Source organism: Thalia democratica, chromosome 7 (assembly GCF_965202585.1).
Source record: "Thalia democratica chromosome 7, ktThaDemo2.hap1.1, whole genome shotgun sequence".
Classification (NCBI taxonomy): domain Eukaryota; kingdom Metazoa; phylum Chordata; class Thaliacea; order Salpida; family Salpidae; genus Thalia; species Thalia democratica.
In genome coordinates, this window is record NC_139171.1 from 2,733,227 (window position 1) to 2,761,003 (window position 27,777).

The 27,777-nt window shown below is 23.8% G+C and overlaps 1 protein-coding gene across 2 annotated transcripts; it reads left to right on the plus strand.

The window, feature by feature from the left end:
* Positions 1–751: 751 nt before the first annotated feature.
* Positions 752–27,491, plus strand: LOC145841088 (retinoic acid receptor RXR-like). 2 transcript variants are annotated; one of them, XM_082948459.1, is made up of 10 exons: positions 752–981; positions 4,055–4,112; positions 6,456–6,680; positions 13,068–13,208; positions 16,779–16,915; positions 17,441–17,570; positions 24,501–24,611; positions 25,266–25,379; positions 25,854–26,076; positions 26,755–27,491. In XM_082948459.1, the coding sequence occupies exons 1-10, from the start codon at positions 760–762 to the stop codon at positions 26,840–26,842; spliced, it is 1,449 nt and encodes a 482-aa protein (XP_082804585.1). In that variant the 5' UTR covers positions 752–759; the 3' UTR covers positions 26,843–27,491. The 2 variants fall into 2 exon arrangements, with proteins under 2 accessions (XP_082804585.1, XP_082804586.1); XM_082948460.1 differs by lacking the exons at positions 752–981; positions 4,055–4,112 and adding an exon at positions 4,439–4,448.
* The last annotated feature ends 286 nt before the right edge of the window (positions 27,492–27,777 follow it).

The following is a 27,777-nucleotide window of genomic DNA, read 5'->3' on the forward strand; positions in this document are numbered from 1 at the left end:
TTAACAAAATTGAAAGTAACTTTCAAATTATAAGCAAAATTGGTGACTGCAATAGGTTTCTTTTAAAAGGTGCAAACTAAAAGTGCAAACAAAACACTATTCTACAAAAATTTTATCTTTTATTTCAGTTTTTAACCAATCTTCATCAATTTTTGACAGTTAGTCCATTAGTAATATTTAAATTGATGAATGCAAAAAAAAAAATTTTTTAATATAAATTTTATTAAAAAAACCCAACATGCAAAGTTTTTTTTTAATTATAAAAGGAATATATTCTGAAAATTCGACGTCTCTAGCTCAAAAAATGAAAGAAAAATAGATTTTGAAGAAAATCAACGACTAAAAAATTTAAAGTTGTGCTTAATATGTTTGTATTTGAAACTTTTTACAAAAATGTCTCTACCCAAAAAACTAATTAATTTTAGTTTTTATAAAAACTGGCTGATAATTTATATATTCATAAGCTTTTATATAAAAGCCAACATTATCATTTTGTAAAAAAAGAAAAAGTGTTGGACTCCCTTATAGCCTTAATCCAAAAGGAACATAAAGTATGCAAGTAGAAGCTAGTATTAATAATACAATCTAATAATTAAAAAAATTACATTGATATAGCCTGGGGTCCAACCTCTTTACATACTTAAATTTATCTTATCTAATCTATCACACACACTTTACCACTTAACAAAGTTTAAATGAAAATGTATTAAACAACATAACCAACAACTTCTCATTTTTAGACATAAAACAACAAATAAAATGTCGCACCCTCCCGGCACAAACGGCAACTCAAACTCATCCCAACACCCGATGAGCCAAGCGCAGAACATGCAGAACCAGCTGCAGAAGATGACTCAGGCGCAGAGCATGTCGCAAAACCTTCAAAATCCGTTGCAGAAGATGAGCCAGGCTCAAAACATGCAGAACCAACTGCAGTATAACCCGTACATGCAGGCCATGCAGCAAATGAACCCCGGAATGGTTGGTTCTTATTAAATTAAAAATTGTTTGTTTGTTTTTCTTAACTATTAATATTTTTCGTTTGTGAATGTCTTGTTTTTTAATTAGTCTTTTACTTGTTGTCCAGGCATTGAAATGTTAGCATTTTTAATAAAATAAATTTCTGATATGACCAGTTAAAATAAATGTTTAAAATAACTAAGCATAGTTTGATTAAATGTTAGGAAAGTACTTTTACTTGGTAATAGACAGTTTGGTGTTTTGATCAATTTATTTGATAGAAGAGTTAGTTTGGAACCCTGGAATGTTTTGTTATTAATTAATATATTTGAATTAATATATTTATTTGCTTTGTTTCTGGAATAGTTTTTTTTTTGTAATATTCAATACTTTTATTTGTTATTTAATCATTAAAAAAATAAAATGCTTTTTATAATCCGAGTTAAATGAATTTCTGGTTATTTAAAAATTCTTTAACTCCACATAATTTCATTAGTTGTTGAAAAAGTACTTGTACTTAGTAACAGACCCCTGTAACAGTTAAATGTTTTGATCACTTTATTTTTAGTATGATTTAGTTTAAAAAATTATAATACTTATGTAGTAGCTTCTGTTTTTTCTCTAAACTTGTCCAATTTTTTTAAATTTTACTTCAACAAAAGTAATCTATGCTTATTCTAGTATAAAAGTCTTGCAAAGTGTTTAGTCATTGCTTCAGCAAAACAAATATCATTAAATCGTTTTATTTATAAGCTGTCACATGCCAATTGTTATGATTGTTATACAATGATTTACAAATATTTAATAGATGCATATATCAGGGTTGCCACACACTCAGGGAATTTTCAAACTGTAGAAAATCTCAGGGAAACTCAGGGAATCTCAGGGAATTTTGGCATTTTTCTTTTAACTAAGGGAAACTCAGGGAAGTTTTGATTTTTTCTCTAAATTTCAGGGAAGTTTTTGAAAATCTCAGGGAAATTTTTTTCTAGATCTAGAATGGATTTAGATAATCCAGTTTCAATATTTTGTTCAAAAGTAGTAATTTTTATTATTTAGAATTTTTTAGCCTTGCGGCTAGTTCTTCAATATTCTCAGTATTAACATTGTAGTTTTTTTAAGTTTTAAATTTATATTTACTTAAGTAAAATCAAACAGTTTAGAGAAATGAAAGTTGTTGTTAACTATTCATTGAAAAGTTCTAATAAACTTTTTATTTTTAGTTACTTATGTAGTTTGAAAAACACTATGTTGTACTATTAGTTCTTATTTTTTAAATAATGAAGTTGTTAGTTATTTGTTTACAACTACTTGTTTTCAGTAAAAAAATTAAAATGAATACAGATTAGTGTTGTATTACTTTTGTTAAAAAAATAGAGGTTAACAAGAGTCCTTGAGGCTGTTTTTGTGCTTCACAATGGCCAGGCAAGTGTTGAACAGGGCTTTAGCTTAAATAAGGAAGTAATATCAACTAATATAGGAGAGATGACAATAAGGTCCCGAAGAATGATCAAGGTTCATCTATATGCAAACAGTCTAGAACCAAGCACAGTTGAACTAAGTTCTGAAATGTTAAAATTTGTAAAATCTTCTAGGGCCCAATATTTAGCATATCTTGAGCAACAGCGCTTTGCTAAAAATGTTTCAAATAAAGGTGATGCTTTGAGCAAGTTAGGAGAACAAAAAAGTAAACTTACAAAGCAACTCAAATGTTTGAATGAAGACTATGACAAATATACTGCAGATGCCAACAAACAGTCTGTTTAGAAGCAATGAAAGAATTATTAGCAAGAGGAATAGCTGCTAAGGACAACGCAAATAAACTTGAAAATAAAATTAAAACTATTGATTTAGAAATTGCATACTTAAAAAAACAGTATTAAGATTTTTTTATTAGGTAATGTGAAATTGTTTTAAAATAAAAATTATGTTTTCAGTTATTTAAAATAGATTGTGTATGAACATCTAAAAGACATAAAAAAATTTTAATTTTAGATTATTTTGTATCAGTTGTTAGGTATTAAGTTGTACTTTAATATGAGATATTTCTTTAGCTATTTCTTTAAACTTTCTTTTTGCAGGTTTTGTACAATAATGTTAAGCTTTTAAGTTTTATTTACTGCATTCAGAACAGTTGCTAGGAAAGACATACAAGTCATAATGAAGTTATTATGTATGCATTTAAGTGAGTTCTTCATGTGAAATTATTATTATATATAATTAAATTTTGTCAATGAAAATGTCAAACAAACTAAACTTTATTCTTTTATGTAGAAAGTTAACTAACAAGTTTACACAAAGTTGTGCAAAAGTTTAGTTTTTAATTTTTAATTGGTTTAAACCTTTTAAGATTGAGTTTTTGTAAACAGTTTTTTTCATAAATTTAATGCAGAAGCATACACATACAACCTTCCTTTTATTATTAAAGATGAAAAATGAGAATGAGGTATTAATAATTTGTGTTAGTAGAGAAAATTTTTTTTTAAGTTTTGAAAAATACTCAGGGAAACTCAGGGAAATTTAAGGTTACTCAGGGAAATTTTTGGTCACTCAGGGAAGATTTTTTGGCTCAAAGAGTGGAAACCCTGATATATGTACTGAACTTAATTCCCAGTTTTTATAATTCTTATATACTCATTTATATCTTTTTTTTATCACTTACCTGAAAATAATCTACAACTAAGTTAAATTTTTAGTAGTTTAATTACTTTAATAATCAGCATTTAATTTATATGTTTTAATAGATAATACATTAAATGCATATTGATTTTGTAACCTAAAACTTATAGACAGACTGTTACTTATACTTTTTCTAAGTTTCAAGTAACATGTTGTTTAATTTTTACAAAAAATATATTCTCAGTCGATTTTTATCCTCCTACAACACAGTACAGAATTTATTACTTAGAAAATGGAAGACAATGATTTCAATTATAATTTATTTATTAAATTTTTTAGATAAATGTGTTTAGTCGGAAAACAAAAGTTTAACAAAAACTGAGCTTCAAATTTTCAACCTCAAGCAAATATCATTTGATTAAGATATTAATATTTATTTATTTTTGTATTTATATTTAATTATTTATTTTTTTAGGATGGTGGAGTAAGACCTGGATTAATGCCTCACCAATTACATCAACAAAATAATATTAGTTAGTTTTTGTTAATAAAATAATAATTACATAAACAAAATAATGTTAGTTAGATTTTGTAAATAAAATAATAATTACATCAAGAAAATAATATTAGTTAGTTTTTATTAATAAAATAATAATTACATCAACAAAATAATATTAGTTAGTTTTTATTAATAGAATAATAATTACATAAACAAAATAATGTTAGTTAGATTTTATTAATAGAATAATAATTACATAAACAAAATAATGTTAGTTAGATTTTGTTAATAAATTAATAATTACATCAACAAAATAATATTAGTTAGTTTTTATTATTAAATTAATAATTACATCAACAAAATAATATTAGTTAGTTTTTATTAATAAAATAATAATTACATCAACAAAAAAATATTAATTTGTTTTTATTAATAAAATAATAATTACATCAACAAATAATATTAGTTAGTTTTTATTATTAAGTTAATGTTAGTAACCAGCCAAATGCTATCAATAACTTAATACAATAAAGTTAATTAATTATTTTTAAGTTAATTAATGTGCAACCCAATAATGTTACTTAGTTTATTACAATTAAAAATATTGAAAAAAAACAATCAAAAAGTATAATTCAGAATTTTATAAAGAAATAATTACATTAGCAACCCAGTAATACTCAGTTCTTTTGAATTATGCTTGATTTTGATTAAAATTTACTTTATAATAAGAAGTTGAATGTTTATCCAACTAAATTTAATTGAAAGTTTTTTATTATTAATGCTGATTTTATTAAATATTTTAAATAAATTTATGTCTACTTATCTAGATCTAACTTATCAATATTTTGAAATTAGTCAAAAATATTATCATTTTTACGTATTAATCATTTTTTAAATAAGTTATGTTTGTAATTTACTGTTGAAATTAGAAAATTTGATAATTTTATTTTACTTTTGTAATAAATTAAGATTAGTTCTATTTAACCTCTATTGATATGACTGAATAAGTGTTAACCTTCTTTTGTGCCAAGTTCATACATATTTTTTTCTAACACATTAATATAAATTTTTCTAACCAATTTACTAATCACTTAAATCAGCGCATACTAACCAATATATTTTTTGTACCTCTTGTTTTTAGATATAAATCCAGCTTCATCTTATGCGAATTTTCAGAGTGGTTACTTCAATCACCCCTATTCGATGTATAACCCCGCTATGCTTTACCCCAATTTGGGTATTGAACTATTATTTTTTAATGTTTTGTCTACACATATTCTTTTTTCATAAAATCTGGTACTCATTTAGTACTATCTTTGTCAAAAAAATCAATAATAATTTAACAGATCACAAGTTTTGTTAACATTTGTTTTAATTTTTTTTTACATTAGTTAGTTGTTTTTTTATTTATTTTACACTATAAGGCTTCAACTTAAGGGACTCAAAGTCAATTTTTCTATACTTGTGCCATACCGATTAACATCAGGAATATTAGCAAACTGCAGCCGGCAAATATTTTTACTTTTTGATTTAATTTTTAATTCAAGTATTTATTTATGCTATTTTTAAATATTTTGTATAAATAAGTAGATCTAAGTAAAACTACATATAAAGCATTCTTGTTTGATTCAATTGTTTTAAATTAGTCAATCCTAAGTAGCTTGCTTTCAAAAAGTTTTTATTGTAATATTTTAAGCTGAAAACACGTCCAATAAATGACTTTTTTCAAGGTTTTTTTTTATTATTATTAATTTAATGACTTTAACCTCTACTGACATCTATTTTTCATTTTTTTTCCTATTTTTAGCCCTAAAGTCAACAAAAATCACATTAAGTTATAAATTTGATAGTTGTCAATGTATCTATATTGTTGTATTTTTTGAGACTTTAACAAAAACTAAATGCAATACTGTTAATTTATATAAATAATCTTTTAATCTTAATTAATAAATTTTTCAAACAATTAACAAGCACCCTTCAACTGCAGTTTTTAAGGATTGATCTACTATATTGATATGAAATATTTAAATACAATAAATACTTGAATTAAAAATTAGATTATCAAATACGCAAGTAAAATCATTTTACCATTTAAGTTTTCTCGTAGACTTGTTGCAATATTATAGTTGTTTTTTATTAAGTATATTTTAAAAGTAAAAAGTGCTTAAATCATTAAATTAACTAATTTTCAAAACAAAACAGGCACAAATTAGATAAAAAATTAGTAATTAAAATATATAAAAAATAGTCACAACAATAAAATAAATTTGTTATCAAATATATATATATGATTAAAATTTAATTAACAACAAAACATTCTGCAATAAAATAATATTTGTTATCAAATATATATATATATATATTTTACAACAAACAGGCATGCTGCAGGGATACCCGCCATCATCGTCCAATCAGGTGCAGGTGAAGCAGGAGAGCAACCCCATACTGGGTAATCCCCCCATCATGCAACAGTTTCAACCAGGGACGCTGTTCAACGTTCAGCAACCCGCCACCCAGCAGCACAACAAGCACATCTGCTCAGTGTGCGGGGATAAGGCGAGTGGGAAGCATTACGGAGTGTACAGTTGCGAGGGATGTAAAGGTGGGAAATTGAATAAAAAATGATAAAAATATATAAATGTAAAATATTAGTTACGGGGTTTACAGTTGCGAGGGGTGCAAAGGTGATTTGTTTGTATAATATTAAAATAATTAGATAATTAAATATTAAATAAGTGATGAAACAATTAAATTACAAATCTAATATGTGGTTTGTATAATAGTATGAAAATTATTAATAAACATACAATAATAAACATTTTTGAATCATTAATTACAAGTTTACAGTTGCGAGGGATGCAAAGGTGTGTTAAATATTAACAAAAATAATTAAACAAAAATTGTTATGGGGTGTTAAAATAATCAAAATTAAAAGATTTTAATAAGAATACATAAATAGATGAAAATTTTTATGGAGTTTGTTAAGTATTTAAATAAATAGTTTGTAATAAAAATAAATAAATGAAATACATTAGTTACGGAGTTTACAGTTGCAAGGGGTGTAAAAGTTTTTTTTTTTGCGAAATTTTATTAAAGTAGATAAATTAACAATAATAATAAATGAATTTTGAATATACTAATGTTTTTTAGAGTACTATAAAGTAAAACATTTTCTTATTATAACTAGTTGATAAAGGTGTTTATAGTTGTTATGCATTAGTTCAAAATTTTAAAGTTTGTAAAATGATAAATAAAATTTGTAAGTTTAGATAATCATGAATAAAAACAATAATATTAATAAAGGTATAGTTTGAAATGGGTTGTAAAGAAGAGGATAATTGTAACTTTTAAGTTGCAAACAATTATATTTTAGCATATCTAGATAGATTACTTTATAAAATTGTTATGGGTGTTATGTAAAAATGTTTTCATGGTTTGTGATAGGATGAAAGTTAATATTGAAGATTATGGATTTTTAATCTTTTCTCCTCATAACAATAAATTTAACAATAAACATAAATAACAATAATCCTTCTTTTTATTGCCACCATTTTACTGAAATTTTTGTAAAAGTGCTTGCTATCAAACAACAGCAGTTATCTTTTGTATCTATTAATTATAATATTTAATAGTTGTAATAAGAATTTGGTATTAAAAAATTAGGAAATTACTATATCTATAAAGTAGCTTAATAGTAGGTATCAGCTATGGTGCAAACATAGTTACAAGGTTTCCAAAAAACCCGGAACTTGGCAATTTAGGCAAAACACCTAGAATTTTAAACTAAAGTCAGTAAAAAAAATGAAGGTTTTTGAAAAAAGTCAAGAAATTAGACGAAGTTTGAAAAAACGTCTGATTTTGTCTATTCAAGTTTAAAAAATTCCTAATTTGCCAAAACCTTCAAATGGAAAAAAACTAATTAAAATTCTCTTAAAATCAGACCCAAATTGCAAAATCTTCCTAGAAATTTACAAGATTACTTAATTTCCAATGACTTCATCTGGTAAAAACTAATAAAACATCCTTTATAAAACTGCAAAAATTTTCTATCAACATATGTAGACAACTGTTGTTTTAACTTGTGTAAAAATAAGATTGAAAGCTTTATACAGTTTCAAGTGTTTGATTATGTATTTTAGAATAAGTTTAAATTAACATTTTGATTTAGAAACGTCAGGAAAATTTTAGTAAAAAGTCAGGAAATTTTTCTCAGCTTGATCTGTGGCAACCCTGAAATAGTATTACAGTATTTTTATAATATTTAAAACATTTTTTTACCAGATACTAAATTTATACTAAAATGGACCAAAAAATTTCTAATTTTAAAAACTTGGAAGAAATTCAGAAAACCTGGAAAACTTTTAGTAACCCTCAACAAATCAGGATTTGAATTATTATTTCTCTAAACACTAAAAAGGGGCGTATTTTACCACAACCCACTTTTGTGTGGTACTAAAGTTTTATTATACAAGATTTATCACATGCAGTTCGGCTTGTAAACATATTCTGCTGGTATAATGTAAGCAAATTAACATGCAAAACTGAAAAATAAACATCAACAGGTGATCTTTTATCTTCTCTTTGAAGTAAAAATTATGTTTTCATTATTTGTTGTAAAGGGGCGTATAAAGTGTTTTGAAATTATCCCGCTTTTTTATATTTTAAAAAATTTAAAAATAACATTATCGAAAAAAGTATAAAACTTTGTAGTTGATAGTTTTAATTAATACCATGTTTTAAGTTACTATTGAAACCTGTGAAAAATTCTGGTCCAGTTTTTTATATAATATGTTACGTGATTAAAAACTTTGAAAAATACAGTTTACCAACTGAAAAGACTTGTTTAACTTTACAAAATAAAAGCAGCCATTGTTAAAAGTTGTAAAATTTTAATGGTTGCATAAATAAACATCAAACTGAAGCATTCCTTTCATTTATGTTTGATTTATTTCGTGGCCAATTGTAAGTACAACTATTACAGGTTTGATACAAAAGTTGTAAAAGCCTCTTAAGTTTTCGAAACAAAAGATCATAAAATTTAATTCATCAAAAAGCTAAATTTGGAAGTTTTTAAAGCTAAAAATAGTTTTGAACGACTGTTTAACTTGTACAAAGTTTATGTTAGGTAATAAACTCTTACATAAAACACATTCATAACATAATCAATAAATGTTCTCAAGCATAATTGACAAACAATGTTTGCTAATCACGTACACAAACATTGAAAGTGTGTTAAAGTTTATTTTGTTGTTTAAACTCCTTTGAACAGTCTAGTTACATAATAAGTATGAATTCACAAAAAATTATTATATGTTTTAATTAGAATTTTTTTAGTGATTGAGCACTACTTGTAAAGATTTTTTTTTAATTTAGCTAACTATTTACATTAAAGGATATATTCACTTAAAATATACCAAGTACAATTAAAAGGCAACTTAACTCGAAAGAACAAATTGTAAGCATGTTTTAAACAAACAATTGTAGTTCATCTAAAGGGTTTTACATGAAAGCGAAATACAGAATAAAATTTTGTGTGTCCACATGACATGTACTAAACTCATGTGTGTTTAATATGAGGAGTGTTTGAATAAATATTAAATTATGGAGAAAATAACCATATTAAAATGCAAACATTGTATATTGTAAGTTCTATTGATAAAAAATTAAAATTTGAAACCTGAATAAATTATCTTTTTTATTGAAATTGTATGCAAGACTATTATTGTCTATTTTAATACTTACTATACAATTATTTGTTTTTTGTAACTCTGGTGATATTTGAGGTAGTGTTTATACAAAAGTTAGAAACAATACATATTTAAAAACTATATAGTTATTAGACATAATGTGCGTGTATTGTAATTGATTTGTTTTCTAAGTTTTAATACAAAAACGTGGCGTTTCCTCATGTTATAAATTGTTCAAGTTTTCACTAACATATTTTTTTAAAAGTTTCAATTATTTAAACTAAAATATTTTTAGTTTATATATTGACATAACTGTACAGTCTGAAAATAAATAACAAGTTATTTCTTTCAATAACTACATAATTTTTTGAAGACTGTTGGTAAATGAACTAAATATGTACATAAAGTTGGTAAAAACCTTGATGGAAATGTGTAAAGTAAAGTTGTTTGAAACACCTGACGTTTTAACAATGATTTTACTTGCAACGATATGCTTAGAATATTTTATTAATAAATATTAATAAAATTAAATTTTATAAACTTTAAATGTATTCACGTCCACAAACTACTAAAATTCAATAAGTAAACACATCATACCATAATAAGTATGCAGGGGCTAAAAAAGTAGTAAAACGGCAACGTTTTTTCGAGAAAAGTCAAATATAAATAAACATTTACAACATGAAAGTTGAATTTATTTGTGGTAATTATCAAAACTCAAATACTACACCACATACTACGAATGTACAAAACCGTATATTGTGTAACAATATAGTATTAGTATATCATGGTTGACATTCGAACCAGACGGTTCCTGCTTAGCATAAATCACTTATTTATTAATTGACCTTTCATATTGGCATTATGTGCGTTTCCGTAAATATTAAGTTGAATTACATGTAATCTCGAAAAGTTTGATTGTTTGTTGTTTGTTTGAGTCACTGCTAATCTTTTAAAGTTTGGATTTAATTTTTTGAAATCCTTTACTAATGCCTGTGTTATTGTATTGTTTTTGGATATTAAAATATGAAGTAGTTTCTAAAGACTTTGACTTTATTTATTTAAAAGTTCAGTCACTTCTTTATAAGAAGTATAATGTATCTTAAGTATTTAGATAAGATACACAAAAATTGTTTGGATAAAATACACATTTATTTATAAATGAATACTTAACAATTTATATATATAAATCACTTTATTTTGTTTGTTTAAAGCAGTAAATGACATATTTAAAAAAATGTATGAAACATAACAGTTTTAATTTGTAAGTTCTTTATTAATAAATATAGATATGCACAGATTTAAGACAAATTTAAATTTTAAAGTCATGAAACAATTTATTAAAATCCTCTCAATTACTAGCTTTGCAAGTATTTAATATTTTATTCAATAAAATAAGTGCATAACTTGTAAAATATTATATCACAAACTAAAAAAAAAGCTAGAATAAGGTTTAAAATAAATTATTTTAAAATCATGATACACACAAGTCTAACTAATAAAAATGATGCTTGCTTTTATCGTTATAACTTTTGTTTTTATCTAAAATTTGCGTGATCATTTTTATTTACTTTGACTTAAAAATGGTCAGTTATAAAAAATTTTAAACGAAATTTTACGAAACTAAAAAAAATTTTACTTTTAAAAGTTGGCAGAATTTAATATACACTAAACAAATCGTGTATAACCATAAACTCAATTGAAAACGTGATATTACTAACTTAAACTCATTTTACTTGGAAATTAAGTTTTGATATTGTCACGGTTTGGTGCTATTATTAACTTAAAAAGGAAATTTCATACTTATAAGTAAAATTTAATAAGAAAATTTTATTTTGTAATTACAGTTTTTTTTTTTCAATTTTTCAATAACAGAATTTATTTGGGAACATTTGAAAGCATGGTAGTAGTTATTTTCAGAAATTGTTATAACTTTCTTGTCAACAATTAAAATAAGTTAAACATTAATTGTTAAGTTATCATACATCTTTATATTATTATAGCATATATTTATAATGTTTTTTAAATTGATTTTATATCACGATGTACTGTTTAAAGTTAATTGGGTTCAGTTTTTATTTAAACTTGCAAATTTTAATCACGGTCTCTGCTAGCTGCAAAGGAAATTCTGAAACAAATTAATTTTATGAGTCACGTACCAAAGTACAAAAATAATTGGTAAAACAACTACTTTTAAAATAGTTAAATATATAAATGTCCATTTTAAAAATTTAAAATTTTTTTAAACAATTAACTCATTTTATATTATATTTGACTTCAGAAAACGTTAAAAAATAAATAAAAGAGTTTAAACATTTTGTTGCATCTCTTAAAACTTTAGTAAAGAAGTCTTAATTTATTAAAGCTGGATGTTATAGTTTTTTTCAGTTTAATTTTTTACAGTTTTTTCATTACAATTCTTATTTTTATTTAAAAAGATTTTAAAATTATTAGTTTTATATAGGTTTTATTTTTAACTTAAATTTTAACAATAAACTACTAATTAATTAAACTGAAAGTGAATGTCAAATAGTTACAATTTTTATTTTAAAACAGATGTTGTAGTATATTCTAGTTTTTGTAAACATTTGCCAAGAAATGCTTAGTTTGTTTAAAAATTAATTAAGTATGTTTAAGAACCAACTGAAGGTTTTATAATTTCATAAAATAAATTATCACAAGTATCTGAAATAATTAAGTTTACACTTTAAGCAAATGTCTTTCCAGTTTTGAAAGTTGTTTATTTTGTTTAAGTGATCAAATTTCTTTTTTTTTTTCACCACTGCCAGTATAGAAATTAATTTTGGTAACATTTGAAAAATACTTACTATATCACCATACATGACATTACGGCAGCTAAGTTCATCTTAATTTTTATCTTACAATAAAAAAAAATATGTATAATACACCAAAACTGTGTACCAAACATATTTTACTATGAGTTAAAACTAATTTAAACAACTTTCTTCTAACGAACAGTTGGAAATGTTTGTCATTAACACTTGTATAAATAGATGTTTATAATAAACTTTTTTTTTATTTAACCACTGCCAGTATAAAAACTAATCTTGGCGATAATCTGTTTTGCGACTTTTTAGATTACATGACATTGCAACTGCTAAATACATTTTAAAAAGAGGTTTTATAGCCTATAACACATTTAAAAAAACAATCAACATGCTATACTATGAGTTAAAAATGATTCAAACGGGATTCTTTAAGTTGGAAATATCTGTCATAAACATGTGTATAAATAAATATATGTTTCGAAAATAGATGTTTAACAATCAACATTGTCACAGGTTTCTTCAAGCGAACAGTGAGGAAATACCTGTCATACACGTGCAGAGACGATAAGAATTGTATTATCGACAAGAGACAGAGAAACAGGTGTCAATTTTGCAGATACAAAAAGTGTTTGGAAATGGGCATGAAAAAAGAAGGTGTTTGTTTATTTGAGAATAATACTAGTTTTAAATGAAAGTATCAATAACTGTTTTGTATGTACTAAAATGAGTGCACGGCTATTCGAATTCGGAAAATTTAAGAGTTAAAACTCAAAAAGTAATGTACGTTTGAAAAAAAAAAATATATGTTGTAGGTCTTATTAATATCTACAAGCCTTTTTTTTTTCTTTTTTGCAAAGCTTTGAATATTTTTTGAGATATGTTTAAAATAAATTTTAAAAATAATTATTTTTAATCCATCAAAATTTTGCAAACAATTTAGATTAGCTTGCAGATATTAATAAACCGTACAATTTTTTTTTCAAATACACATTATTTTTTGAGTAGTGGCCCTTTATAAAAATTATAAACAATTTGAATTTTCATGTGGCCACTGAAAATAAGTATTACAGTTTTTTAATGTAGCAGGTTTTAAACGTAAAATTTAAAAATGTAAAAATGAAAATTTGTTTAGTATGATGCTAATACATATTTAGTATGATCAAAGGTGTATGGAATTAGTTATAAAAACTTTAAAACTAGTTTTAATAATATCATGTATAAGTTTTGCAAATTCTTTATCAGTTTATATGTTTAGAATATACAGATAGGGTGCAGAAGTTTCAATATCATTCAAAAAAAAAAAACAATAACCAGGTCTTGAATTATTAAAAATAGTTTTGGAAATACTTGAATTTTAAATTATAAATGCAGACAATTTGTAAATAAGTGAATAAGCATTAAATTTATTAAAATATCAGTGTCATTCGTTAATTTTTTTTTTTTTTTGAGTAAAAGTGTGACTTGAATTTTATAAACATCTAAAAAGTTAATCAGAAAAAGTAAAATGCAAAAAAAAAAGTTGTTTTTTTTTTCAAGATCAGATTGAGATTCTTAAACTAATAACTTTTTACGTAACAATTTTAAATTCAACATTTTAAATTCTAAATTTACAAAAGAGCCATATCTCAAAAATAGTTAGAAAGTGAAAAAAATAGCTAGAAAGTAAATTTGAATAAAGATTATTGTAAATAAAAAAAATTAAAGAATTTAAAGTTACATATATTAGTTTTAAGTGTTTAGCAACCCTAATTTATACGTTAAAAAAACATAGATCACAACTTATGTTTAATTAAAACAAACTTGTTTAATCCATGTGGTTTTAAGCAACTTTACAAATTGCTTTTACAATTAACTTTAAAATTAAAAGTGGTTTGTATATTATTAGCAAGTACAACAATATATTTACCCATCATAAGATTAAAAAGTTGTTTGTGTACAATAAATAAAATATTAAGTGTATATAGAATTAGGTGGTGTATGTTTTGCATAATTTACTTTCTAAATCATATTTCTAAGTTTATATTTTTAATTAAATTCATTAAAATTTTTGCGGATAACGTAGTAATTTTTACCTAAATTTTATTTAAACTCTGAAATAATCAAGTTAGTAAAATTAATATTTAGTTATTATTTTAAATAGAAAAATAATAATTGAATATTAAATAAGAAAATATTAATAAACTTAGTTGAATTAGGTTCATTTGTTTTCTGAATTTTATTTATTAATGAAAAAATACAAATCAACTAAGTAGAACATTTTTTTTTACTACGTTCTAAAAAGGCTCAAAACTTAAAGTTGTGTTTAAAAATTAACAGATGAAAATTATCAAAACCGTTAAAAATCTATTTTTATAAAAGTCTAAATTAGAATTAAAATGGGTGCACGACTATTTAAATACCGACAATAAAAGAAATTAACTGTCTATAACTCAAAATGTAGAATAAATTATCAAAAATACAAAAGTTGTGTATGTAGTCTAATTAGTATCTACAAACACTTTTTTTTTTAATTTTTGAGAAATAGCTAAAACAAATTTATGTGTATAATAACTTTAAGTAATTCTTAATATTCTCTTTTCATAAATATTTTTTGCTAAAACAAAAAAAAAAGAGTTTCTAGATATTAATTAGACCTACATTCGAAGTTTTTAACTTTTTGAAGTATATATTACTTTTTGAGTTATGGACCGTTAAATTATTTTAAGAGTTTTAATTGTGCAAATTTGAATTGCCATGTTGAAATATATAAATAATTCTAATACAAAGTTCAATTTGTTCTGAGATTTATCTTCATAAAAAGTCATACTTTTTGTATGTACGCACATTTTATTATAAATAACTGTTAGTTAATTTGAGTTGACAAAAAATTATATAACAACCTCACTGAAAGTACAAAATTATAATAAATCAAAAATCATATTGCTTGTTGGAAGCTTGACGCAAATTTGAAATAAAAAATTGTAACGGTTCATGTTTATTTATGCAACAAAACAAAATTTTGTAACAAATGAACTGTTTGTAGTTACAAATATATTTACAAGAATAAAAGTTTGTGAGGTCAGCTGTGGTGAAACATCTTATTTCTTTTGAAGTATTTTGTCAAACATTATTTTCATTATTGTACATATATCTCGTGTACAATAAGAAAACTACACAGCTATTTTAACGGTTTTTTATATATTTAAGATAAATATCAAAATCATTTGTTATATAAAAAGTTTTCAACTTTACTCTCAGTTTTAAGTATTACAGTTTTTTATTGATAATTCAGTTTTTTTTTTTTAAAGTAATTTAATATTTTACAGTTTTAAATTTCAAAGTAATTCAATAACAAGAAATCTAAAAAAAGTCGATATTTTTCAGTTCATGATTTTTTTTACGTCAGCTCCAAATATAATATTAAAATTAACCATAATTCAATAAAATTCAATTAGTCTGCTTCGAACGAAGTTTTAAAAAAGCTACTGAATTTGCGTCATTTTACTATAAATACAGTTAAAGTAAACTAATTTAGAATAAAAACGTTTCACTTTTTGATACTTATGTGTGTTTGTTTATAAATATAAAATAGCTGCGTCTGATTTAAAAATCTATAAAATACTCAATTAGAATAAAAGATATTTTTTTCAAGCATTTATGTTTGTTTAAATTTATTAATTTTCAAAAAAAAACTCTTATAATAATGACTTGTGCAAATTAAAAAAAAAAACTTAACTCCTAGTTCCTTAAGTTTTAAAACTGAAATTCTAACAATAAAATATGTTATTTAATAATAAAGTTCACAATTACACATAAAAAGTTAAACTAATTATTTAAGTTTAAAAATATATACTTCCTCATAAATAGTCAATTTTATAATTGTCATAGTTCGAATCATTAATGTGTAAAAAGCAGTTTTATCATGCTTTTCAATAATAACTCCCTTAATAACTTGATATACCAAAGACTAAAACTCCATTTTGATAAATTCCCCTAAGTAGCAACTTATTTCAACTGTATGAGGCAGAAATCAGATTTGAATGGTTATGACAATATAACATTGTCCCAATATCATAATTACTATTTGACTTATATTAAGAAAATCCCCTAACTCAAAACTACTTAACAGCTGTGCAAGACGAGAGACAGAAATCAGGCGTGAATGGTTGTGAAAATAAATAAATAAACACTCCTGAATATTATAACATTTTAATAAAATCCCCTAACATAAAACTTACTTAACAGCTGTCCAGGATGAGAGACAAAAATCAGGCGTGAATGGTTGTGAAAATAGCGAACAGTTGGCTGACGACATGCCTGTCGATAAAATATTAGAAGCAGAAATGCAAGCAGATTCCAAATGTCAGCTCGCCGATTTTAACGTTAGTTTGTTTTTTATCAGTTTATAAAACCGATTTCAAATTTTGCTTGCTGATTTTAATGTGTTTTTTTATTGTTCGACATAAAACACAATAACTTTTTTTTAATTTAGTATGTTAAAAATCAGCAAGTATTAATTATTGCCAAACGTTTTTCATATTACACTATAAAATGTAGTTGTCCCATTGCCAACTTGTATCTTTAAAGAAATGCAATTTTTAGCTAAATTTTTATTTTTTATGTTTAATAATAGTTTGTTTTTTTATTAAACAAGACAACATTAAAAGTAAAACACTCAAGTATTTAATATACCTTGATAACTGTTTTTTGTTACACATGTTATAGAATAATACTATCTGCTCCATAACTAATTATTATGAACTAGAATATCGACACTTAATCTTTTCAGAACTTGGAATTAGAGCATGAACTACTAATATTATTTATCATTATTCAATTTGTTTTCAGAACTTGGAATTAGAACATGAACTACTAATATTATTTATTATTATTCAATTTGTTTTCAGAACTTGGAATTAGAGCACGGTATCAATTTAGCTGCTGATCACCAGTTGTACACCTTAGTGGACTGGGCAAAAAGAATTCCACATTTCACAAGTCTACATATGGATGATCAAATCGCATTATTGAGATCTGGTTAGAATTAATTAAATAATAAAAATAATATTTTACTTCTTTGCATATTGACGATTAAATAGCATTATTGAGATCTGGTTAGAATTAAATAATACAAACAACATTTTAAAAGTTTATATATTGACGATCAAATAGCATTATTGAGATCTGGTTAGAATTAAATAAAACAAACAACATTTTAAAAGTTTATATATTGACGATCAAATCGCATTATTGAGATCTGGTTAGAATTAAATAATACAAACAACATTTTAAAAGTTTATATATGGACGATCAAATAGCATTATTGAGATCTGGTTAGAATTGATTAAATAATAAAATATCATTTTACTTCTCTACACATGGACGATCAAATCGCATTATTGAGATCTGGTTAGAACGAGATATAATATAACTGATAGTTATATGATTAGGTTTTTGTTAATGCTATGAAGTTTTCTAATTGATATCTAGTAAGTTAATTAGGTTTGTTTATATTGTTTAGTTAGTTTATTAACTGTTATCAGCGTTGCCGAAAAACCTGGAAAACCTGAAATTTGACAGTTTAGGCAAAAAAATCTGGAATTTGAGAAATTTTGAAAAATTAAACTGAAATTTCGAATATAAATCACTAAAAAACTAGGATTTAAAGTTATTTTTACATGTAAAGTAAGAAAATAAAAATTAGGTAAGAAAATCTGTCATAAAAAAATTTGTAACATTAAAAATTTAAGTTATTAAAAATCTCATTCAAAGTAGCTTTACAATATCTTTTCAATGTTGTTATACTATTTAACACAGTTTTTTACTTAAGTTTAATTTTATACTTACTAAAAATTAACTAAAAAACTTTCTTTTTACTTTCTTTTTTTTTTACTGGAAGTAGGGTTGCCACTTTATTTGGAAACCTGGAATTTGACAATTTAAACAAAAAAACCTGGAATTTGAGAAATTTCGAAAAAAACCTGGACAAACTTGGAATTTAAACAATTGTCACATGTTTAGTAGTAAAATCTATCATATAAATAAAAAAGTTTTGTCATCATCAAAGTTTTTTTCATTAAAAAACTTATTCAAAGTAGCTTTACAGTATCTTTTTAATATTTTTATACTATTTAGCACAGTTTCTTATCTTAAACTTAACTCTGAACTTTAAATAAACTCAAAAATATTTACTTTTAAAAACCTGGAAGAAATTTGGAAAACCTGGAAAAATTTTGTAAAAAACAAGTGGCAACCCTGTGGAAGAAATTCAAAAAATTGGAAAAAAATTACAAAACCTTTGACAACCTTGTGATATTTAAATTATTAAATGTAATGTATGGTTATCGATAGAATCATTTTAATTTTTAATTTAAAAGCTCGTAAAAAATACTTTTAACCCTTCCACTTCCATAATCAGATTGCATTAGTATTCACTTTTTGTGAACATTAAATATTATGCAATGTTTAGAAGTTTTCCACTGAGTTTTAAATAAAAAAATTTTTACTTGGACACTAATTAAAACAACTTGTCAAAATTATCACACAAAACTTGATACAACAAAAATTAATGTTTTAAGTAATATTTAAAACAGAAATTAATTAAAACACTTAATAAACTATTAACAGGTAAAGCTACATCTACAAATAAAACAAAAATCTTTTAATCTTTGTTAATCAAAGAAAAAAGCTGGTTACTAAAAAATTTTTAACTTGAACTTGAACTAAATCAATATTTATCCAAGCTCAATTAATTGTTTAGAAATTATCAGTCTTTAGAAGGGTTATGATCAAAAATTAATAAAAGCAAAATAATAAAATCTATACAGGGTTGCCACTTTACCTGGAAACTTGGAATAACCTGGAATTGGACAATTTAGGCAAAAACAACGTGGAAAAACCTGGAATTTTTCATAATTTTAACATTTTCAGTAGTAAAATTTCAATTTGACACAAAAAATCTATCATATAAATAAGATTTTTTTGTCATCATCAAAAACTTTTTTATTAAAAAACACATTTAGAGTAACTTTACAGTATCTTTTAAAAGTTTTTATACTATTTAACACAGTTTCTTATATAGAAATTAACTTAAAACTAAAAATAGACCCAAAAGTGTGTACTTTTAAAAACCTGGAAGAAATTTGGAAAACCTGGAAAAAAATTTAAAAAACGAGTGGCAACCCTGTCTATAAACAAAAGTAATTTTTCGAAGAGTTTTTTAAACTTAATATCGAGTATTATTACTTGTGTATTTATTTCTTATTACATTATATTTGATATTTACACATTGAAAAACAAATAAGATTTGGTTTTAGTTTTTCCCCTTTGATAAATACTAACTATATATCAAATCTGATCAAACATGACATTATTGTCTTATATTAGCCTTTATTTAGTTTTTCAAGTATTAATACTTTTAATATTTTTATATGATGTTTTATTTAAATTTTCTTGGAAATTTTACAAGTTTTGTAACATAATAATTAAAACAATTTCTAGTCTTGAACACAGTATAAATAGTTTATAAGTATAATTTATTCGGAAATTTTACAAAAAATATAATACAAGTTTGTACTTAAGTTAAAGTTTAAACTTTTAAACAATAAAACAAACATTGCAAAAGATCAAAGTGACGAAATACTGTGTGTTTAAGAGGAGAAATATTTACAAATGTTTGTTTAAATATTAATTCACTGAGTAAACTATTAAATACGTAATACTTGTATTTTAACTTAGAAGTTTCTAGTTGTATTAAAGTTCAAATATTAAAATATTTCTATTTGGTTATACGTTTTCAAGTTTTAAACTAATTAAATTTTCGGGTTGTCTTAAAACAAGATGTGTCTTAAAAGTTTAGTTATAACTTATCAAGTGGAAGTTAATAAAAAATTAATATGTAAAGTTTGTTTTAATTTTGAAAAAAAAGTATATCTGTGTGTTCGGTCATATATCATTACAATTAATATGATATATTATTGTAGTTCAGATATAAAAATTTATGTGGTTTGTTTATAGTCAAAGTAGTTATATCCTGATTAGTTACACTTTGTGGCAGGGTTTCCATAAAGTCAGGATAATCAGGAAAATGAGAAAAGTCAGGAAAAGTTGGGGTTTTTCCGGAAAAGTCAGGAAATTTATTATAAGGAGATTTCTTAATGAGAAAGTTTATAATCACTAAAATCTCATTTTGCTACTGTTATTGTCTAAAACAAGTTCTTTTGCAACTCATATTTTTTCAAGGGTCTTATTGAATTTGTGGAACAAATTGAAATCTTTCAAGTCTTTGGTATTTTTGAATTGGTTTTAATTAAGAATTTTATTTAGAAAAGTCAGGAACTATTTTTCAGCTACATGCATATATTATATCTTTTTAAATGTTAGACTTTTAGTACATCGTTTGGTTTAAGTAGGATCCAGTTTACTTAGTAAATTATTTTATATTTTTCAAAACATTTTCTGAAAACTAGTATAACAAATATGTTATATATAAAACTTGATAAAAATATTGGTAATCTTCAATGTTCAAATGTACAATCAGTATTTTTACATCGAGTATAAGTTTGTAATATATTACATATTTAACCATATTAATGGTTTGTATTATAGTTACTTGCAATTGTTAATATTTTATAAATAATATTTTATTTGTTTTAAATTTTAACTCAATTACTTAGTTGTTAAATTAATTTAATGTGTTTAGTGTGCATTTCAAGTTTAGACATTTTTTAAATGATATCACATCAAAAATATCTTAAGCTTTTTTTAGTCAGTTTCAGAATGATAAAACAATTATTAAATCATGTAGGTTGAAGTTTATTTGGTTGTTTAGTTTTTTTAGATGTTTAAATTATTTTATTAATTTAGTAAGTTAAAAGTTAAAATAATTATTAATTTAACTCAAGAGGTTATCAGTTTATTTAGTTGTTCAACTTTTGTTTTTTTATGTTTAAGCTAGTTTTTTTTCACAGATGTATACATTTTTATTGGTTTGTAATTTAAATTTAAAAAGTTTTTCAATAGTACAACATCAAACATATAAATAATAGTTGGTTAATTTAAAAACAGTAGCAACAGTTCAAAAAGTTATTAATGTAATTCAAGTGGTTTCAGTTCGTTTAGCTGAAAATAATTTTATTCGATTTTGAAACTTTTTGGGGTTTATGATAGGTTGTATTATATTTATATACATTTATTTATATAAAAATTTATATAAATGCATGATGTGCACTATTTTGTTTTTTTTTAGGGAAAGTAGTTATCAATTAAATTAATTTAGTAATTTAAAAATAAATTTTTGTTGTGATTGTTTTTAGTGCTTGTGTTTTTTTGTTTTGATAAAATACTTCTAATACACAGAATTTTCATTTAAAACTGAATCTAAATTGTTTGTTAAGAGTAAATGGTTTTTAAAGCCAGTGAAAACTTTATTGTTTAGCTTTGGGCATAACAAAAAAGATTGAACTGTTTAGATGTACTAAACAATTTCTTGCAAAAAGAAAATTTCTTTGGCGTACAAAGTTTTTTTTTGTGGTTTAAAACAATTTATAAAACAAAATTTGATTAGTTCTATTATTGATACATCTATAGAAACAGAAACTAATTAAGTAGATTGATTAGTTTACCAAAAGGTTTAGTACAAATAAATGAAAGCTTAATTACTTTATTAAGTGGTTTATTGCATAATAATAAAAAGTTCAATATATCCCTGGAGTCAATGTTAATAAATATTTAGAAACAATGATTTACATAATAAAATATATATATAAATGTTTTTAAAGTTAAGTATTTGGTAAAAATTAAAAAAAAAATTAACTTTAAAACATTAAATGTCATTTTGGAAAAAAAAAAACATCAAACAAAAGTTGCTTTAAACTAAGATATCACATAGAAATGGATTTAAAGTAAAGTATTTAGTAAAATTAAAAGTTTTATAGATTTTTAAATTACAAAAATAAAATGTAATTTCGAAAAAAAAAATTAAACAAAGTCTGCTTTAAACTAAGCTATTGAATTAAAACAAAAAATCATAAAAAAATTAAAAACAAATATGTAACAATGTCTTCAAAGCATACCTTAACGGCCAACACAAATATTTTAACATAACATTAAAACCTTTTTGTTTTAAATTATTTTCAGCATTTTGAAATATAAAAATCCAATAAAATCGATCCATGTAGCTGAATTTGAAAGGAAATTTCAAAATTGCAACCATTGTTGAATTTTTTTACGACACATGAGTAGAAAATACACAAAAAGTTTTATTGTTTGAAAAAGTTGTAAAACCGGTGATTAAACCACGGAAGCTATTAACTTTTTTTCAAGCTTGGAGTTAAAACTTCAAGTATAAAATTAAAGCTTCAAAATTTTTCAAATATAAAATTTAAACTCTAATTTTTTTTTAAGTGTGAAAACGTTTTACTAAAAAACTAAAACTGCATAGTTTTATTTAACAAGTTGAAAAAATTCAAGTAAAGTTAAAATTAAATAGCTTTACTTCTTTTTTAGTTTATAAACTCTTTTATAGAGCTTTGTTCATAATAGTTTTTTTTTCATTTATAGAAAAAAATATATGTACAAACAAAAAATAAAAACCAATTAAAGTTTGTCATATTACAACTTTTTTGAAAATTTTAGTTTGTAATAAAATTCGCTTTTAAAAGTAAAATGTAGTTTGTTTGTTTAGTATATAAGATTGCATCAAACTTTTAAGGAAAGTTTTTTTGTTGCCAATTTTAAATAGTTTTTAGATCTTATTTTAGATAAACTCTGAACTTTTTTTAAACTTGTTCAATGTTTAATACACAACTTTTAATTTGAACTTTTTTATGGTTTAAAAAATATTAGTTTTTCAAATAAAAAAATTAAATAATTATCGGTTCTTTCTATGTAATTTGAAAATGTTTTGTTAAGAATTTTAATTAAATCTATTTAGCTTTTATGTAATTTAAACTTTTTTTGAACTTTATCTAATAAGAGTTGGTATTTTTTTCAACATAGTTATGAAATTGTTATATTATGTAACAAGTATGTTGTATTTTCTTTATTTAATTTTAGTCTTAAAATGAATTATAGTTTTAGTTTATTAATAATTTTTTAAACTAAAGGTGTGCTAAATTTTAATAAAATATTGTAACATTACTATATTACATTATAGTCATTTACTTTAGGTAAGTTTTATTCTTAATTTAAAGTTCAAATAGAAACTGGAATAAGTTTTTCCTTACAAATATTTCAAATATAAATTTGAAATAAGTAATATAAGTCAGGTAATACTGGTGATTAAATGACATTGTATTGACAATTGATTGCCTATTTAATAAATTTAATTGTTCAACAAGTATAAGGTCATGAAATTAATCTTATTGTTCGTTTAAAAAATCAAGTCTCATAGTAAAAGCAGTTTTCAAACGAGTACATATATATAGGTAGAAACTAGTTGAAAATATACAAAGTAAACATGGCATTTATTTTTATGAAAACCAATTAGGCAATGTAACTAAAATTTTCCTTTTTGTTTGATTAAGTGCAAATGATAAAGCATTTTAATTAATTTTTGTTTTTTTATGCATTAAGTTCCTCTTTTTTTAAAGTTTTGTATTATTCATTAGAGAATGGTAATATTTAGAAAGTGTATTGTTATTAAAAACTTGGCTTTTTATAGTGCATTGAAAAAAGGAACTTACTGTGTAAAACTTTTAAAATATTTGAAATAAATTGAAGATTTATTAATGTTTTACCTTAAGTCAGTGAATAACAAACTTCTCAACAGAAAAAAGTTGAAATATTTTATAAGTTTTCAGTAATCAAAAATTAAATTGTTCTTTTACTATATTGTATATTAAATAAGATGTTTACTAAGGTTTATTTAATAACAATTAATATCTATTAACACATTATTATATTCACTGATATGAAACGAATTAATGAAATGAAAAGTTTTGATAATAATTTTATTAATACAAACAGGTTGGAACGAATTGCTGATATCTTCTTTCAGCCATCAATCGATAAACAACAACGACTCAATCGAACTCGCCAAAGGTTTCCAAGTGTACAGGCAAAACGCACAGATGGCAGGTATTAAAAATTATTTATATAAGATAAATGTTTTGTAGTTAGTATCAAGTTTAGATGTAATATTTTTTACAAAGGTTCAATATTGTATGGGAAGTATTAATGGCTAACTGCCAAAAACACTGCTATTACACAAAAGAAAATATTAAAGTGATGTACTATTGGCACAAGTTTAAACAACCTAATTTTTTTTCTAGAAACATTGACCGAAAAGTTATTAGTTTTTTTCTTTGCCCTTCAGAAACTTTTTATTAGGTTAAAATATTTAATAATTGTGTGTGTAAATTAACTTGCAATTTAATCACATCATTTATGCTGAGAATAATCAAATAAAACTTTTGAAGTTTGTTTGGTTACGTTCAACCTATCTCTCCGCCACCTGTAAATAATATTAATAAAAATAAATTTTCCTTTGTTAAATTTTCAATAAAATGATTAGTTTTTATCTAAATGAGCTTTTTTGAAACCTGATAGTTTTTATTTTAAATATCCAAAAAAAAATGTATTTGTTAGCTGAGAATTATATTTAAATATTTTGCTAAAAGACATTTTGTTCTTACACAGTATATTCTATAATCTACTAGTTTTTTAGGATTGAAAAACTTTGATAAAAAAATTCACATATATAAAATTAAAAAACAATTTATTCTCAAACAGGAGTCGGCCAGATATTCGACAGAGTTCTGAGCGAATTAATTAAAAAGATGAGAGAAATGCACATGGACAAAACTGAACTCGGATGTTTGAGGGCTATTGTGCTTTATAATCCTGGTTTGATTAATTACTTTTTCTTTTAAATTTAAACTTAACTAAGTTGCCTCAGAGCTATTGTATTTTACAATCATGTCCATTAGTTTATATGTAAAAGTAATATATTTTATTAAGTATATGATAAGTTGTACTTTTTTTATTTAAAGAAACAATTAAAAAGTCTTTGTCTTATAAAAAATAAGTGTAGACATCTACTGAATATTTATTGTTAATTTAGCCCAACTGTTCCTTATAAAACATACAGCTGTGGTTTATATTTTTTAATAAATCCCTTTAAACATGACATGAATCTTAGGTGTAACAAAAGTTTTAGTACTTATTTCAACCGATGTAGAGAAATTACAATAAATTTAATTATAACTGTAGTTATCAATTATAAGACAAGTTAATTTAATTAAAATGCTGTCATCATCAAGGAAGTCAGTGACAAAGATCATCATGATATTTTTAAAATTTTCAAATTATTCCTTACAGACGTGAAGCAACTGCAAGATAGCGCGGTGATCGAGCAACTGAGGGAGAAAGTTTACGCATCGCTGGAGATATACTGCAGGACCAAGTATCCCGGCGAGACGGGCAGGTTCGCCAAGCTGTTGCTCAGGCTTCCCGCGTTGAGGTCCATTGCGCTCAAGTGCATCGAACATTTGTTCCAACACGTCGTCGGCGACCAACCCATCAACCAGTTTCTCATTACAAGGTTTTTGATATATTTATATATGTATATATATGTTAGGCGCGTTTGTTAGTTGGCACGTCTTTTAAAAAGGATATGAAAGATTTATTTTGTAACTGTTTGTTTAAAACGAGTTTGTATGAAAGATTTTTTTGATCGTAATTAATCGTGGTACAAATATAGTTTTGTTTCATACTAAACTTTTAGCGATAAAAAGTAAAATTTTGCTCTTATAAATTATATAAATTGATGCATTCAAAATGATAACAATTAGGTTGATTTTTATAAGTTTTATTGAGTTTCGTTTTGATCAGTCATTACATGAGTACAGTAACATAAAATAAAGTTGCCACACATTCAGGCCAACTCAGACTAGTTTTTTTCCAAATCTCAAGCTAGTTTTTATCACATTAAAAATATTTTTTTCATAAACTTTTTCTTCTTATAAGTCCTTCTGTTGTTATTATTTTAAAGAATTATTTCTGTCTTTTCAACATTTTTTTATTTCACTTAGGCTGGATTTTTTGTCTGATAGGGTGGCAAAATAAATAGTTTGAATTATTTTTACATTAATAATTAAAATTATTTTACTTTAAAAAGCGTCCTACAAACGGTATATACATCAATTATTTGGTTTGTTTGTCGGGAAAAATGTAAAAATTGAGATGTTAAAATAAATAACTCATCCTTTATTTTTGTCAGGCTCAACAGCGACCAGAACTCGGTGGCGTCTTCAAGCGGACACAATTCTCTCAAGGGGAATTCCCACAATCAAGAAGTGAGCGCCTGACCACCAGGGACAAGTTTTAGTTTTAGTGGGAAATTTTTGAATAGGTCGCCGCTGTAATAGTTGTTTTCCTGACAACGTTTTATTTTTTAAATGATTTTAAAATTTTCGATAGTGCTTTTTTTTTGAATTATTATAGATAACATTTTAATTTTTTTAATATTGTGACCAACTTTTTTACAATGATTAATTTATTAACTAAGATTTAATATGATTTTTTAAATAATAATTTAAGTTTTTTTAACAACAGAGTATTGCAGTGAATGAGTTTGTAATAATTTTTTTTTATTGCTTAAAAAAGTCAATCGATAAGGGTTTGTATGAACTTTTACAATTCTACAATAAGTCGAATTTAATTTCTGTGGTGCTATGAGTTTATTGTATTTTAAAAACGTTTTAATTTAGATGGAAAGTTCATTTTAATTTTTTAGCAAAACGGAAATCTAGTTCACATTTTTTTGTTAAACTTATTTAACATTTTCTAGGCTAATAAACTTTTGACACTTTTGTAAAAAAAAGTTCTTCTCAATAACTTTATTTTATGAGTATGAACTCAAATGATTTTATTGTTTTAGTTTTTATAATTAAGTCAATTTATGGTTGATATTTACTCTAATGTTATTAGATCTTCCAAATATATCTTTATGCAAAAGTTTTTATTTCTAATGCACTATTTTATATAAAATATATATCTTTATCGGAACATTAGATTCAAACTTTCGTCCAAAAACAACTTAACAAACTAGCTCATCTATAGTAAGTGTCGTTATTTTTTGTTTTAGATATTTGCAAGAAACATTTTTAAAGCTGTTTAAAGTTTTTCTTGTTCTTTCGTCTAGTGTATTTCTTTATTTATATCTCAAATTGTTAAATTTATAACTTTGTTCAGTGTTTTAAACTGATTCTTTACGACAAAAGTATTCTTTAATAATTTTCAG

What these genes read in the sequence shown, in the direction of transcription:
- LOC145841088 (XM_082948459.1), top strand. Translation starts at nt 760, where the DNA reads ATGTCGCACCCTCCCGGCACAAACGGCAACTCAAACTCATCCCAACAC. An exon ending in AATGGGCATGAAAAAAGAAG is followed by an intron (nt 13,209 to 16,778) that starts GTGTTTGTTTAT and finishes CTTACTTAACAG; the next exon opens with CTGTCCAGGATGAGAGACAA. An exon ending in GCAAAACGCACAGATGGCAG is followed by an intron (nt 24,612 to 25,265) that starts GTATTAAAAATT and finishes ATTCTCAAACAG; the next exon opens with GAGTCGGCCAGATATTCGAC.